The sequence below is a fragment of the Protopterus annectens genome, chromosome 4.part0, assembly GCF_019279795.1.
Source record: "Protopterus annectens isolate FY-2018-M chromosome 4.part0, PAN1.0, whole genome shotgun sequence".
Taxonomy (NCBI): Eukaryota; Metazoa; Chordata; order Ceratodontiformes; family Protopteridae; genus Protopterus; species Protopterus annectens.
The window spans coordinates 1078246690-1078259847 of NC_056733.1; the positions used below are offsets into that span (position 1 = coordinate 1078246690).

Genomic DNA, 13158 nt, shown 5'->3' on the forward strand with positions numbered 1-13158 from the left:
CTTCCTTCTTCAATTTTCTCCCAAGGCTAAGTGCTCTCCAATTCCAATATGTGGCCCAGTGACACTCCAAAAAATACTATAATCCTCAGGGGCTTTAATATCAATGTAAGGCCCCCATCTAAAAAAGACACTATTGTGCCTAGAATAAATAATGCAACTTCTTATAAGACCAAATAAATTGTCCAGAAACAATATATTCTTAGACCTTATCCTAAATGATATTATAAATAAATGTCTGTCTGCAAGCTTACTTCCAAACCAACTGAGTGACCACTGTCCAGTAATGTCCACCTGGGCTGAGTATTGACCCTTGGGGAACACCAACAGAGATTGGTTGAAATGCTGAAAGGTTATGTTGACATTTAGCTGCCTGCCGATGATTGCATAAATAAATGTGAAACCAGAAAATGGAGAGGTAAGTGAAACCTAGAGATACAAGTTCAGAAAGGAGCTTTTGGTGGGACACTGTGTTAAATGCTTTAGAAAGGTCAAGGAAAAGTGAAGAAACAAGGTTTCCCTCATTTTTGTATTGTTGTGAAGTTGACGAGGGCAGCAGCAGTACTGTGGTTTGGCCAGATACTCTTCTGGGTGTTGGAGAGGGGGCTTTGCTTGGTTATATGTTTCATAACCCGAGGGTGAAAACATTTCTCAAGAATTTTTGATAGGGGGATAGGAGAGCAACAGGTCTATAGTTTATTAAATCTGCTGAAGTACTTATTTTGTGAGGGGGGTATAATAATGGATTTTTTTCCAGATGGATGGGACATACTTTTTGGTTTACTGACTGGTTGATAAAAATGGAAACAGGGAAGGCTAGTGCTTCTGCACCTGTTTTGAGGCAGCTGGGGTTGTTGCTTTTAATTTTGCTAGTAATTATTTTACAGCTGATGTTGGCATGAGCTGAAAACGAAAAGACAGTGTGTTGCTTTCGAGAATAGATAGAAGTTGGAGGGGAGAAATAACGTGGTCATTGATTAGTGAAGGAACTGACTGGATAAAATGAATGTTGAACTGAGTGGCAATGGGCTCTTTGTTGTTTGAAGTAGAAGGACAGGGTGCAGTGGTATGGTCGGGATGTAATAATTTATTCAGAGAGGACCAAAATAGCTTGGGGTTGTTTTGGTGCTTTTGTTGGAGATTACTGTAGTATGATTTCTTATCAGATTTAACAAGGATCTTAATATAGTTTCAGGGATACCTAAAATGTTGGTAGGTGTGTTGTGTTTTATTCTTACACCATTCTTTCCATGCTTTGTCTCTTTGGAGCATTAACTGTGTGCTCTCTTTTGTCACCCTTGGTGTTTTAGTCTACTAAATTGTTTACAAGAGCTGTAAACTTCTTCAGATCAATGCTAATGTCAGAGTCACCATTCAAGCATTGATGTTTTTAAAAGGTCTATTGACTATAGACATTTTTAGCTGCATTCCAATGCCAGAATCTGGCATCACCATTGATCTGAAGTTTATGGCTCTTGAAAACAGTTTAGTAGATGGAAGTGTTTATCTCTCATTTTATTGTCTCAATAAAGTTTCCTGCTAGTTCATCCATACCATGTTTTATTTTTTAGAGTATTTGCTTAGAAGTTACTAAAGTAATGTCTTTCGGCTTTTCCCAGTTAGGGATCACCACAGCGGAACATCAGTCTGCTTATGATTGGCAGTAGATTTTTACAGTGCCAAGGTGCCAGCCCAACACCCAACCTTCAACGAAGGCACACCCATTCACACATGCACCTACCTGCATGTCTTTAAACGTCAATCGGCCATGGGGAGGACATGTAGACTCCACACAGAAGGCGCTTCAGCTGAGAATCGAACCAGAGAACATCTTGCTGTGAGGCGACAATGCTAACCACTACACCACCGCAGCCTCATATTTGCTTATAAGTTACTGTGATTGGTATAGTCTAAATGATTAGCAGTACAAAGAATTCAGTGATTTGAAACAAAACTAGTTTGCATTTAATTATCCTCATATTATATATTGCAACTGTACAAAAAGACAAAGATAAAATAAACAAGATAAATGCATCCAAGACATGTCCTGACATAATGGGATAGAAAATTATTTAGTGTCTCCTTACAAATACACATGTAGACAGCTTTTGTTATTTCTGGTTTGTACTCGGACATCAGTTTGCTAGAACTGGCAGATGGTTACAAACATTGTGCCAGTTTGCTGTGTAATCTACAGAGTAAGACTTGTTATAGTTATCCTGAAGATCCCAACCATTTGTATTTTGTTGTACCTACAATCAGATAAATCACTGTGGAAAATTATTTGACCAGGTAATGATGCTTCAGCTAAGAACCTTGAGTGTTCCATTCTGCACAAGATTCTGTACCAGTTAATTTGCCATGTTGACACTTATTGTGACAAAGAGCGGTGATGTAATTTTGGAGGAAAGGACTTGGGCAACAGCTACTGCACTGGGCCCTAATCTGCAGAGATACAGTGAGGTTTTGTAAAAGATTAATTTCATTGAATAGCGATTAGTAATGTATGTCAGTTGCAGTTTTAACTCCGAAGCAAGATAAAAGAGGCATCAGCATACTTTATATTTTGTGGATAAAACAGAATTATTTAAAGAAAGTACCTTGGAGCCTGCTTCACCAAAGCTCTGTGAGAATTCTTCATCTTGCCAAGGCAGAGATATTCTGTAACACATACAAGATGATTTATAATTTGACTGAAAGAGGTCAGGTGATGCTTTCAAATCTAGTTACAAATTTACTGTGGGTGTTATTTGCACTATACAAAGCTTCTTAAGACTGGACAAGGCCTGGAATGTTTTTTTTTTTTTTTTTTCCAAATCTTTGTTTTTATTTTTTGTTGTTATATTAAACAAATTGTTAAATGCAATGCACAGTAACAGGTAATAATACATTGAAAGTAAACCATTTACAAAGTTAGATAAAGCAACTGTTAATTCTAGTAATAGACAAGTAACTTTAAAGTTCGTTTTCTCAGTATGAAGAGGGACACAGATGAACAGAATGAGATGAACAGACATATGAGAAGTATGGCAATATTAACATTGTTAATATACAATGTAGCTTTTTGGACATAGTCAGAATGTATTAGATAACTATACAGTGTTCTAGAATACAGGAAAAACCAACAGAGAAAGAAAAACACACACACAAAAAAAAAAAACTTCTATATACAACTATTTACACATAGTGCTACAATATAATGACAGGATTCTAATTACATTTAGCAAGATGTGATAGTTCTCATCTTTGCTTGCATCGTATATATAGGCAACCATTAGAGAACACAGTGGAGTAAGACTCTGATTAGGAGGAGGCTGGTGGCAATACTACTAAAGGACAGTGACTATAGAAAAACATTGTTTGCCATGTTAAGGTGCAGTCAAGGGTAATGCTCCTGAACCTGAGGTATTTCAGGCGCTTATTCACATTGTTAGTGGTTATGTTAGTGGTTAGTTTATGAGAAAATATACTTAGATGCCATGTTCTTGAAGTTGTCCCAATGCAGTTTAGATCAATCTAACCAGTTTTGCATAATATAAAGCTTAATTAACATGAAGAGAGCAATCTGCATCCTGAGATCAGTAGAGGTTATGCCATATATGGCATATATGAAGTATAGCAAATTCCCAGAAGAGAGTGGATTTGCCATAGCCCATTTTTTTAAGTTTGATCCTTAGGGAATCACATAGATTGTGAGCATATTTACAGTATCATAGAAGGGCCTGGAATTTTCTCTGCCAGAAATGGGCAGCTTATCACCAAGACCCTGTATGAAATCGAATAATGAAACACAAATATAATCAACATTAGTATAGTAGTAACCATTTGTAAAACTTAACTATTTTTCAAGAAAATTGTTCCTGCCAGTCCTTGTTAATGGCTGCTGTATTTAGAAGTTGTATGCATACCCATTAACTATATATAATTAGTCATAGCAGAAAAAATACTGTTTAGGAACAATGTGTTTTATGTGTATGTTTATTATTATTATTATTGCATTCTTTTACTTTGATTCAACAAAGTATCAATACTGAATTGCAGATAATGCTCATATAGTTGCAATGCATTCTCCCAATTATTGTGCAATAAAACTGCAAATCACAAGTTCTGTAGAACAAACTAAGCACAATGTTGTTATAAATAGATCAACTACAACCATGTTTACTTACCAGTACATGCACAGACAGGGCTAGTGTGTGATGCTGTATGTATAAATTCTATTCCCATAAAGAAGAATGTTAGTTACATTTACTAAGTATCCCATGTTATTTTATCCTATCAGTATCAGCTGATTTAAGGATGACTTAATCTGTCTATTTCATAGGTTCATACTAGGCTATCTGCCCTAGGGCATTTATAAGCCTAGCCAGAGTATGTTTGGTTTTAGCCACCCATTTTAAATGAATTTTGCTATGCCCTTTTTCGAGGTTAGTATACTGTGCCTCTGTCTAACAGTGACACAGAAGTGATACCCGGGGTAAACCTACTATCTCCCATCCACTCATCAAGATTCCTCTTGAAGAGAGTCAATGAGGGACTCTGCCTAACCTGGACTGGGATTTTATTCCAGAGTGAAGGGAGCCTCTGGGTTATGAATCTGTCCCTCAAGCATGTCCTATTTATTTCACTGCTGAGGTTCAAGTCTCTCGAGCACGTAGCTCAATGGGATTTGGATTTTCTGAGGTGCAGCATGTCCATTAATTCCAGGTTGGACATGGCTTTATACGTCAGGCACAGATCGCCTCTGAGCAGGCGGTATGCCACTGAGTAGAGCTGGAGTTTCTTTAACCAGGCAACATATGGCATCTGTTTCAGCCCTTTGATCCTCTTGGTGAGGTACTTTTGGGGTCTTTCCAGTTGCTGCAGGTGTCTGGTAAGGTACATCCCAAAAGGGGCATTGTACTCAATTATAGGCCTGATGAGGGATGAGTAAAGAGGCACGATGACCTCCCCTGATCTAGATGTGAATCCCTTCATGATTAGGTGGGCTATATAAAATGTTTTTCTAACCACTTTGGCCACGTGGTTGTCAAATGAGAGATTGCTATAAACTTGGGTCCCCAGGTCCCTAATTACTTCTTCCGTACTTAATGGATTACCACCTATGTGGTAATTTGTGGGCACTTTGTTTTTGCCAAAGGGGATGACTATACACTTTTTGGCGTTTAGCTTGAGGCCATGGCTCTGGCACCAGTTGTCTGTTTCTATGAGGCCCTTTTGTAGGATGCTTGTGTCGGCTGGAGAGTCGATTATGGTGCAGACAGATTGCTATCTAAATGATGGTAAAATTCTTTCTTGCTAATTCTTTTCAATAAAGGATGATTATTTGGCAAGTATGGGATTTGTATCTCAAATTTTTTTGTTTGTTTACCTTAAAAATAAATGTACATTTAATTTTCTAGGTATCAGACATGCATAATGCAGTATTATACTCACATATTTAAAGGAGCAAACTATATAGCATAACAGTATCTTGGTCTAGTGAATACAGTAATCATACAGAGAAGTGCTAGGTTCTACAAAAGTAGGACATTAGAGCACCTACACAGCTGTGTATATGCTGTATTTAAATCATAAGTGAAATCCTTCATAAATCAGTTTCCAGTAATTTTGTGGTATAGTAACGCACAGCGGGCTCCACCAACAATATGTTAAAAGGTACAGGATCAAGAAGGAGCAGGTGTCTAATTAGAAGCAATCTTCCCTTAGTCTGAACAAGCAAATAAGAGCACTAGTGAAATCCTCCAAAGCAAACCAAGTCCAAACTGGCCACATATACTAAAGACAATCATAAGGTTTTCTTCACATATATCCGCAATCTCAAGGGAAGCACACAGATCTGCTCAGAACTAGTGGTCATGGACAACACATACACAAATCCTGTAGATATAGCTAACCTACTGGCAGACAGGTTCAGTGAAAACTTCACTTCTCTGTCCCCACATCAGTAAAACAGGACATCTTCAAAATCTGCCCCCCTCCCCTTATCTCTAGGGAGCAAGTCATCACTGCCCTCTCAAAGGCAAAAAATACAGCCTCCATGGGACCCAATAACATCCCATGCTGCATCCTACATGAACTCAGGCAGGAACTTGCAGCACCAGGCACCCTATATAACCAATGCCTGAGTACCGGCTTCATTTCAGCTGAGTGGACAGCTACTGTCATCCCTTTGCACAAAGGTGGAGTTGTCTACTGATCCAGGAAATTATAGACCCTTCAGCCTAACTAGCCTGATCTGCAAGGCCATGGAGCGGATTATCATGGACATCATTAACAAGGACATTGGCAACCTCCAGACACTTGACCCGACACAGTTAGGTTTTGTCAAGGGGAGGTCATGCCTGTTAAATTTGGTTGACTTATTTAAGACAGTCATCAAAGCCATAGACAAGGAGAAGATGGTGCACACTGCCTACCTCGACCTGGCCATGGTCTTCAATACTTTTCCCCACTCAGGTATAATAAATAAACTCTCTCAACTAGGCATCAATCCATACGTTACCAGATGGGTAGCAAACTGGCTTACTGATAGAACCCACCTAGTCAAAATAGGGGAAACCATCTCAAGTAGTAGACTCGTAACAAGCAGTGTACCCCAGGGGTCAGTGTTGAGGCCTTTGCTGTTTGGGATATACGTTTCAGAGATGCAGGCCAAATCTATTGGGCTATGGCTGACAAAGTTTACAGATGACTGCAAGCTGGGTGCTGTCGTCAATTCCCCTAGTGATGTGGACATCCTCCAAGAGGGTCTCACCCAAACAAATGACTGTTGCCAGAAACATGGCCTCAAACTGAATGTAAAAAAATGCATCATCATCCCTTTTGGGGAGAATGGCATCCCCACAAAATATCACACTGATAATTAAGCACTAAGCATGCAGTCAGTAGTAAGGGACTTGACCACTATATTGCCTCCATTATACAGAAAGCTTTCTACATGGCCCACCTCATTAGTAAGGGTATCTCATCCAGGGACAAGGTGGTTGTATTATAAGACCAATTATTGAATACAATGCCCCTTTCGCCATGTATCTTGCAAAGCACATGCTGCAGCTGGAGAGACCACAGAGATTCCTCACCCGGAGAATCCAGGGCATCAAATATCTACCCTACACAGATGGGCTAAAAGCCCTGTCCCTCTACTCAGTCTCCTACAGACTCCTCATAGGTGACCTCTGTCTGGCATACAAAGCAATCTCAGACCCCGCCCTGATGGGACTGCTGCATATCTGCAAGTCAAGCTCCACTCGAGTAACCTGCACGCGAGACCTCAACCTGGTTTGTGACATCAATAGGACATGGTGGGACAGATTTGTTTCCCAGAGACTCCCCCTTCTGTGGAGTATACTCCCTCTCCACATAAAGCAGAGTACCTCATTAAACCTTTTTAAGCGCAACCTGGATAACTGGATGGGTAACAGAAAATACACCCCAGGATTCCACCTAGGTCCCTGCTGGACAGGGGCATTGGGTGCTGACTTGTTGGAACATGGGCTAAATTCTTGGCTAGGCTTGTAAAGGCCTCAGGGCCAATAGCCTAGTAACTTCCTATGATCCTACATAAACAGTACTTCTAAAATGGCAGAATCATCTCACCATGGTAAAAGTGTTTGAAGAGAATACTGAAAATTCCCCAAATGTATACAGCAAAGAGTACAGAGAAATATCCAGGTCGGGTGGGAAATGGCCGTAGAATTTTTACTTCCAAATTCTGTATATGAATGTCCAGTAATCCGGAGGTTGACCAACACATGGTCACAGCACTAGTATAGGAATTATATCACAAAGCAGTGGTCAGCTGCATCAAAGGACAAAGTTTGCCATTTACTTATCAAAAGGAAGAAATCATGAGCACAAGTAGTGGGAATGAGGTTCTTTGGTAGAATTGCTATGCTATGGCAGTTGAGACGCCTGCAATCTGACAGGGTCCTGGGCTACAGCTGTTGCTGTTTCTTCTTTGGGTTGACAGGAGTTGTTTTATGTGGTTTGGGTAGCTAACTAACGAAACGTCAGCATTCAAAATGGTAAATGCTGACAAGACAAGAAAAAAAAGGCCAAAAACCTGTCAGAATCTGTAACAAGCATGCCCCCCAAACCCACCGTATTTTTATATACAAACTCTGAGAATGCTGCATCTTGGAGATATGGACATCTCAGACTTAGTATATGTAAGTCTATTTTTCAGCCATTCAGTCTCTGTGTTTTGAGACTCAGTTTAATAGGTCCTGAGATTTCAAAGGTTAACAGTTTGGGGTTTGCGGCTTCAAGTGATGATGCATCCCCTGGAAACCCACAAAGCATGGTCTGCAGGGAGGAGACCCTAAAGCACAGTCAGAACATGCTGGACAGATTACATCACTTAGCTGATCTAGTGATTTAGGACGATCCTATTGGATGAAGTAGGAAGCGTTGCTAGGGATGGGGGAACTGATCCATTCTGTTCAACCTGTTACCCCAGCAACCCAACCTGTTACCCCAGCAACCCTCATTATGGCAAACAGGTCAGAAAATCAATAGACAGGTGCATTTCTTTTTATTTCATGAATAAATGTTTTATTTCACTTCTTCAATTTCTGTAACAAAGTCAGGGTTAGAACTAAGGTCGTCCAGTTTAATTACAATAAAAAATTAAGTAAGTAAATAAATGATTACCACTTCTTCCGTACTTACCCTTTTGAGCAGAGTAATTGAAAAGGGTGGTTCCTGCAAATTCTCAATCATTTCTGATGGTCATAACTTCCTTGTTTTTTTTTTTCAGTCTGGATTTTAAACATGTTAGAGTCCTGTCAATGCCCAGAGTGGTCAGTGATCTCCTAATGGTCATTAATCAGTACTGCTTTAGTCGTACTTCATCTGCAGAAATGATGATATTTAATGGACTAATGGCAGTAAAATTGTATCATCTCTACTACCATCTTGAACTGGTTTGCTTCCTACATTTCTGAAAACCTCCAGAAGATGTTATTTAATATTAATTCATCATCTGTTTGTTATGTGGATTGTGTAGTGCTAACAACTATAGGCTTTCAACTGAGAAAATTATTATACAGTAGTGTATGCAATATCAGTACTATACAGACTCCTCTCAGAACTGTCTATATGTTATCTTATGAATGATCTGGATTATATCCATCATTGGAAGAAATATAATCCTCTGAAACTCATCACCACCAAGACAGAGCAGAGACCTTGGTCGTACATTCTTCTTTAAGGAATTCTCTAGCTTCAGTACTTAAGCCCTGTATATTTTATTTATGAGATGGACTAGAATTTGTTTCTAAGGTCAGTAATTTTAGAGGATTCCTTAATAACAGGCATATATTTTGGGAATAAGTGTCAGTAGTCTACAAGACATGTTGCTGCCATCTGAGGAACATCACACAGATTAAGCACCTAATAAACCCATTAGAGGGCGTTATTGTGGTACTTTATCTTATTTTCTTGTTTGAACACTGCAGTTTCCTTTACCTGGAGCCACACAACACTGACCTAGATTGGCTGCAGCTGGTATAGAACCAACTGACTTATCTTCTGACTTCTACCTTTCATTTTTATATGTTGTGCTGCCCCACCCAAAGTCTAATTTGTGTTCCTGTACCTATGTGCACAGACTGTTAAGTTTCCTGAGCTGTTTTATCTTTCTCCAAAGAGTTTGGATTTGTCTTATCTTAAAGGACTGTTGGTACCTTCCCAGTCAGTCACCTTGAGCACTTCATCCTACCATTCTGGTGCTGCTAGCATTGTTAGGTGTGTTGTGTCAAACTTCCATTGTCATTCTTTCAGAGGGTTCCTATTAAATCAGCGAACGCTTAACTTAGCGAACACTGTTTAATCAACCCTTTTTATTCGAAATGGTGAAATCCCGAAAGCACGGAGCAGCAATTTTTTCCCAGGGAAAAAAAAATCACTGGGCCATTTTTGGGACTTTGCCATTTTCTCCACTGTGGTGCGATCTTGGGTTGGTATATTTAAGTAGGGGGGTGAGGGGGCCACGGCACCCCACTTTATTTTGTGTTTCTTTTTTTTTTTTTTTTTTTTTTATGGAGCAGCGATTGTTTTACCCCTGGGAAAAAAAAATCATTGTTCCATATGTTTGGCCTTTTGGTGTTTCGACATATTTGGGTCGGTTATACAGCATTCACTAAGTTAAGCAATCACTTATGTAATATAGACCCCTTTGAGACACCATGCTCTATGGCTTTGAAATCTGTTATAGGTTTTCAGGAATTCTTTTTAAACAATGTATTTTTCACATGACCTACTTGAACAGTACAGATGATTCCTTTACAAGAATTAATTTGTAGATATCAGATTATATTCTTATGGATTAGTGTCAATATGAATGCTTTATTTTTTTTATTTATGATTTTATGTTTATCTTGTATATTCCTGATGTGTTTATTTTTAACACATAAATCTAGATTTGATCATCAGTCTTGTGTTGTCCTGTATTTGTCCCTCAATCATGATAGCAACACTTGCATCAGTAATACATGTCCCTGCTTCTCCTTTCGTTCTGTGCCAACTCTATATCATGACAATTCCTATTTCTTCTTCTATTTCATATCACCGTTTTACTCACTAAACATGACTTGTGTACCCCATTTCTGCTTCCTACCCTCCCACTCATTTGCCCTAGCATTCTGAAGTATCCTGCTTTTTTCTCCGTCCTCTGTTATTCCTTCAGATCATCCCTCATTTCCTTTTCTGCTTCTTACCCATCCAGGGCTTTTCATCCCCTCACCCACCTCTCTTCAGTAACATTAATCCTCCCAGTTAGTTTATTCACACTGTATCTCCATTACTATTCCCATCCATAAGCCTTTTGCTTGTCAAGCACCCTATTCTGTCTGCAGTTCCCTCAACCTTCTGCTATCTCTCTATTATTCGACCTTTGGGCTTATGAATCCTGATTTCTAAAACTGGCAGTGAAGTACTTTCTAAGCAACATTTAAGATCTACTTCCTAACAGTTAGATGTTGATTTAAGGGCCTGTTTAATGAGAATACCCACTACGAATGCTCTTATAAATGATTACATGTGGAACATGTGTAAAGAAGTGTCCACAGCAAAAGCCTTTACCTTGTTCCAGCTTACCTTTTAGTCGCAGCTTGCCCTTGGCTTTCCAGTTTTGCACCTTCAGAACAATGTGCCATGGCAGTTTTGGACCGATCCTGTTCAGAAGGCAAAGGACATAAATCAAAATTTCCGTGAAACACAGTTTGCCATTCAACACTCATTGTTTTAGTGATTCTTGAATATCTAAGACAGAGGCAGCTTGCTAAACATGCCTCTCGAGTTGTATGAGCAGGTTTATTTTTTTCTTTGACTTAATAAAGGTTTTCTTTCTCCGCTTTCATCAGTAAAAGTGTTTCACAGAGTTTGTAAACACAAGTTAAAGTTTCTCCTTGGCCAGGCTTGTCCTGACCACATTGTAAAATTTAATCTATAGAAAAATATTGCTTTCAATGCTCCCCTGAGTTGACAGTAATCAGTCTAGATGGCTTGGATCTCTAAGTAATGATAATTATGCCGGCTGGCTAACTCCTGCAGACAAGTCCAGGCTGCCTAGAAACACACAGAGGTCCTGCAGGATGTCTTGGAGACTCCTGTTGGGATAGAGAGCTCTACTCTGACCTGCCCAGCTTACTTTTGCCATGAGCCCTACTAAGAGAAATTGCTGGAGCTAGAGACTTTGTAAATACTTTTGGAACATTAAATAGTTCAAGGGGTAAGGTAAAGAACTGATGATTTGAGCCAGATACAGAAAATCTTAAGACATATCTGAAATGCATGCAAATAAGAGTGTGATGGTGAGCATCTTTTAAGTATAGCTTTACCATGATAGCTAGTAAGGGGATAAGAGGTAACAGGGTCTAAACTTTGGGATTTAGACAAAGAAAAAGGGATGCCAAATATAGGACTCATGTCCTGTTTTTCTTTCGTACCAAAAAAAATATTTGGAAAAAAAAAACTTTGCAAATCTGGCAGGCAGGCACTGGTTCTATGACTCTCTGAAATAACATGTGCTGATTTACTGAGCAAGGAAGAATCCTCTGGAAGGGGAAGGAGGTACTGCCATTGTCAAGTGTATCCCTGTTGAATGACTTTGAGAATATATTTGTCTGAAACAATCTGGTGCCACATAAGGACATGTAGATTCAGAGAAAGGAAGAGAGACTGCTGGGGGAGGGGACCTGAAATGGCCAATAGTCATCCTGACTTTTTGGACGGTCTTTGATTTTGCTAGGCTTTCCATTTCTTTTTGGAACTTTCTTGCAGTTTTTTTATTAAAACCTGTTTGGAGGAACATTTAGCACAATGACAAAGGCAACAAAAAGTAGAAGGGTTGTTGCCAAGCTTAGGAAGCTTATAACAAGGAAGCTAGCAAGAGATCCTGTAGAGGTACTGGAAATGTTTCAGACATTTTATGAACATCTGTATAAAGTGAACAAATGTGGAGACCAAGAAAAGGTGCAAATGGAAATGTTTATGGAAGAATTAAGTATGCAGATAAAAGGTACAAATGGAAATGTTTATGGAAGAATTAAATATGCAAAAGTTAGAGGCAGATGAGGCTCAATTACTAACTGGATAGGAGGAGATGAGATAAAAATGGTGATATATAACTAATTCATAGAAAAGTCCCCAGGAATACATGGTATTCCTGTGGAAGTTTGCAATAAAGGAGAGAAAAAACTGATAAAGATCTGGAAGGTTTTGTTTAACAGCACTGTAAGAGGAGGAAAAGTACCAACATCCTGGAAGAAAGCAGTGGTGGCTGTAATATCTAAAGATGGTAAAAACTCATCAGATCCAGCTTCTTACAGGCCCGTCACAATTCCAAACCAGCTTCATACAGGCCCATCACAATCCCAAACCATGATTATAAAAGTGTTTATATCTATAATGGGTAAAAGAATGGCAAAGGTGATGCCAACATTGATAGATATGGATCAACATGGTTTTGTGGAGGCTAGGCAAAAATTTGACAACATTAACAGAACATTGATCATCCAGAAGGAAGCTGAATGTTAGAAAATACCACTGTTGTTGGTGGTTCATGATGTAGAGAAAATATTTGACAGAGTAAGCTGGGAGTTTATGAACAGGGCAATGGAAGCATTTGCATTATCTGATAAAATTATAAGGTTGATT

At 39.1% G+C, this 13158-nt stretch overlaps 1 protein-coding gene across 2 annotated transcripts in view; it reads right to left on the reverse strand.

The window, feature by feature from the left end:
- The window catches only part of APBB3 (amyloid beta precursor protein binding family B member 3), a 575287-nt gene that overhangs the window by 362009 nt on the left and 200120 nt on the right, over positions 1-13158 (reverse strand). For both annotated transcript variants that reach the window (XM_044069016.1, XM_044069015.1), the window contains exons 3-4: positions 11098-11174; positions 2598-2658 (exon numbers count right to left, since the gene is read on the reverse strand). In XM_044069016.1, coding sequence (XP_043924951.1) covers positions 2598-2658; positions 11098-11174 — 138 coding nt within the window. The remainder of the gene's footprint in view (positions 1-2597; positions 2659-11097; positions 11175-13158) is intronic.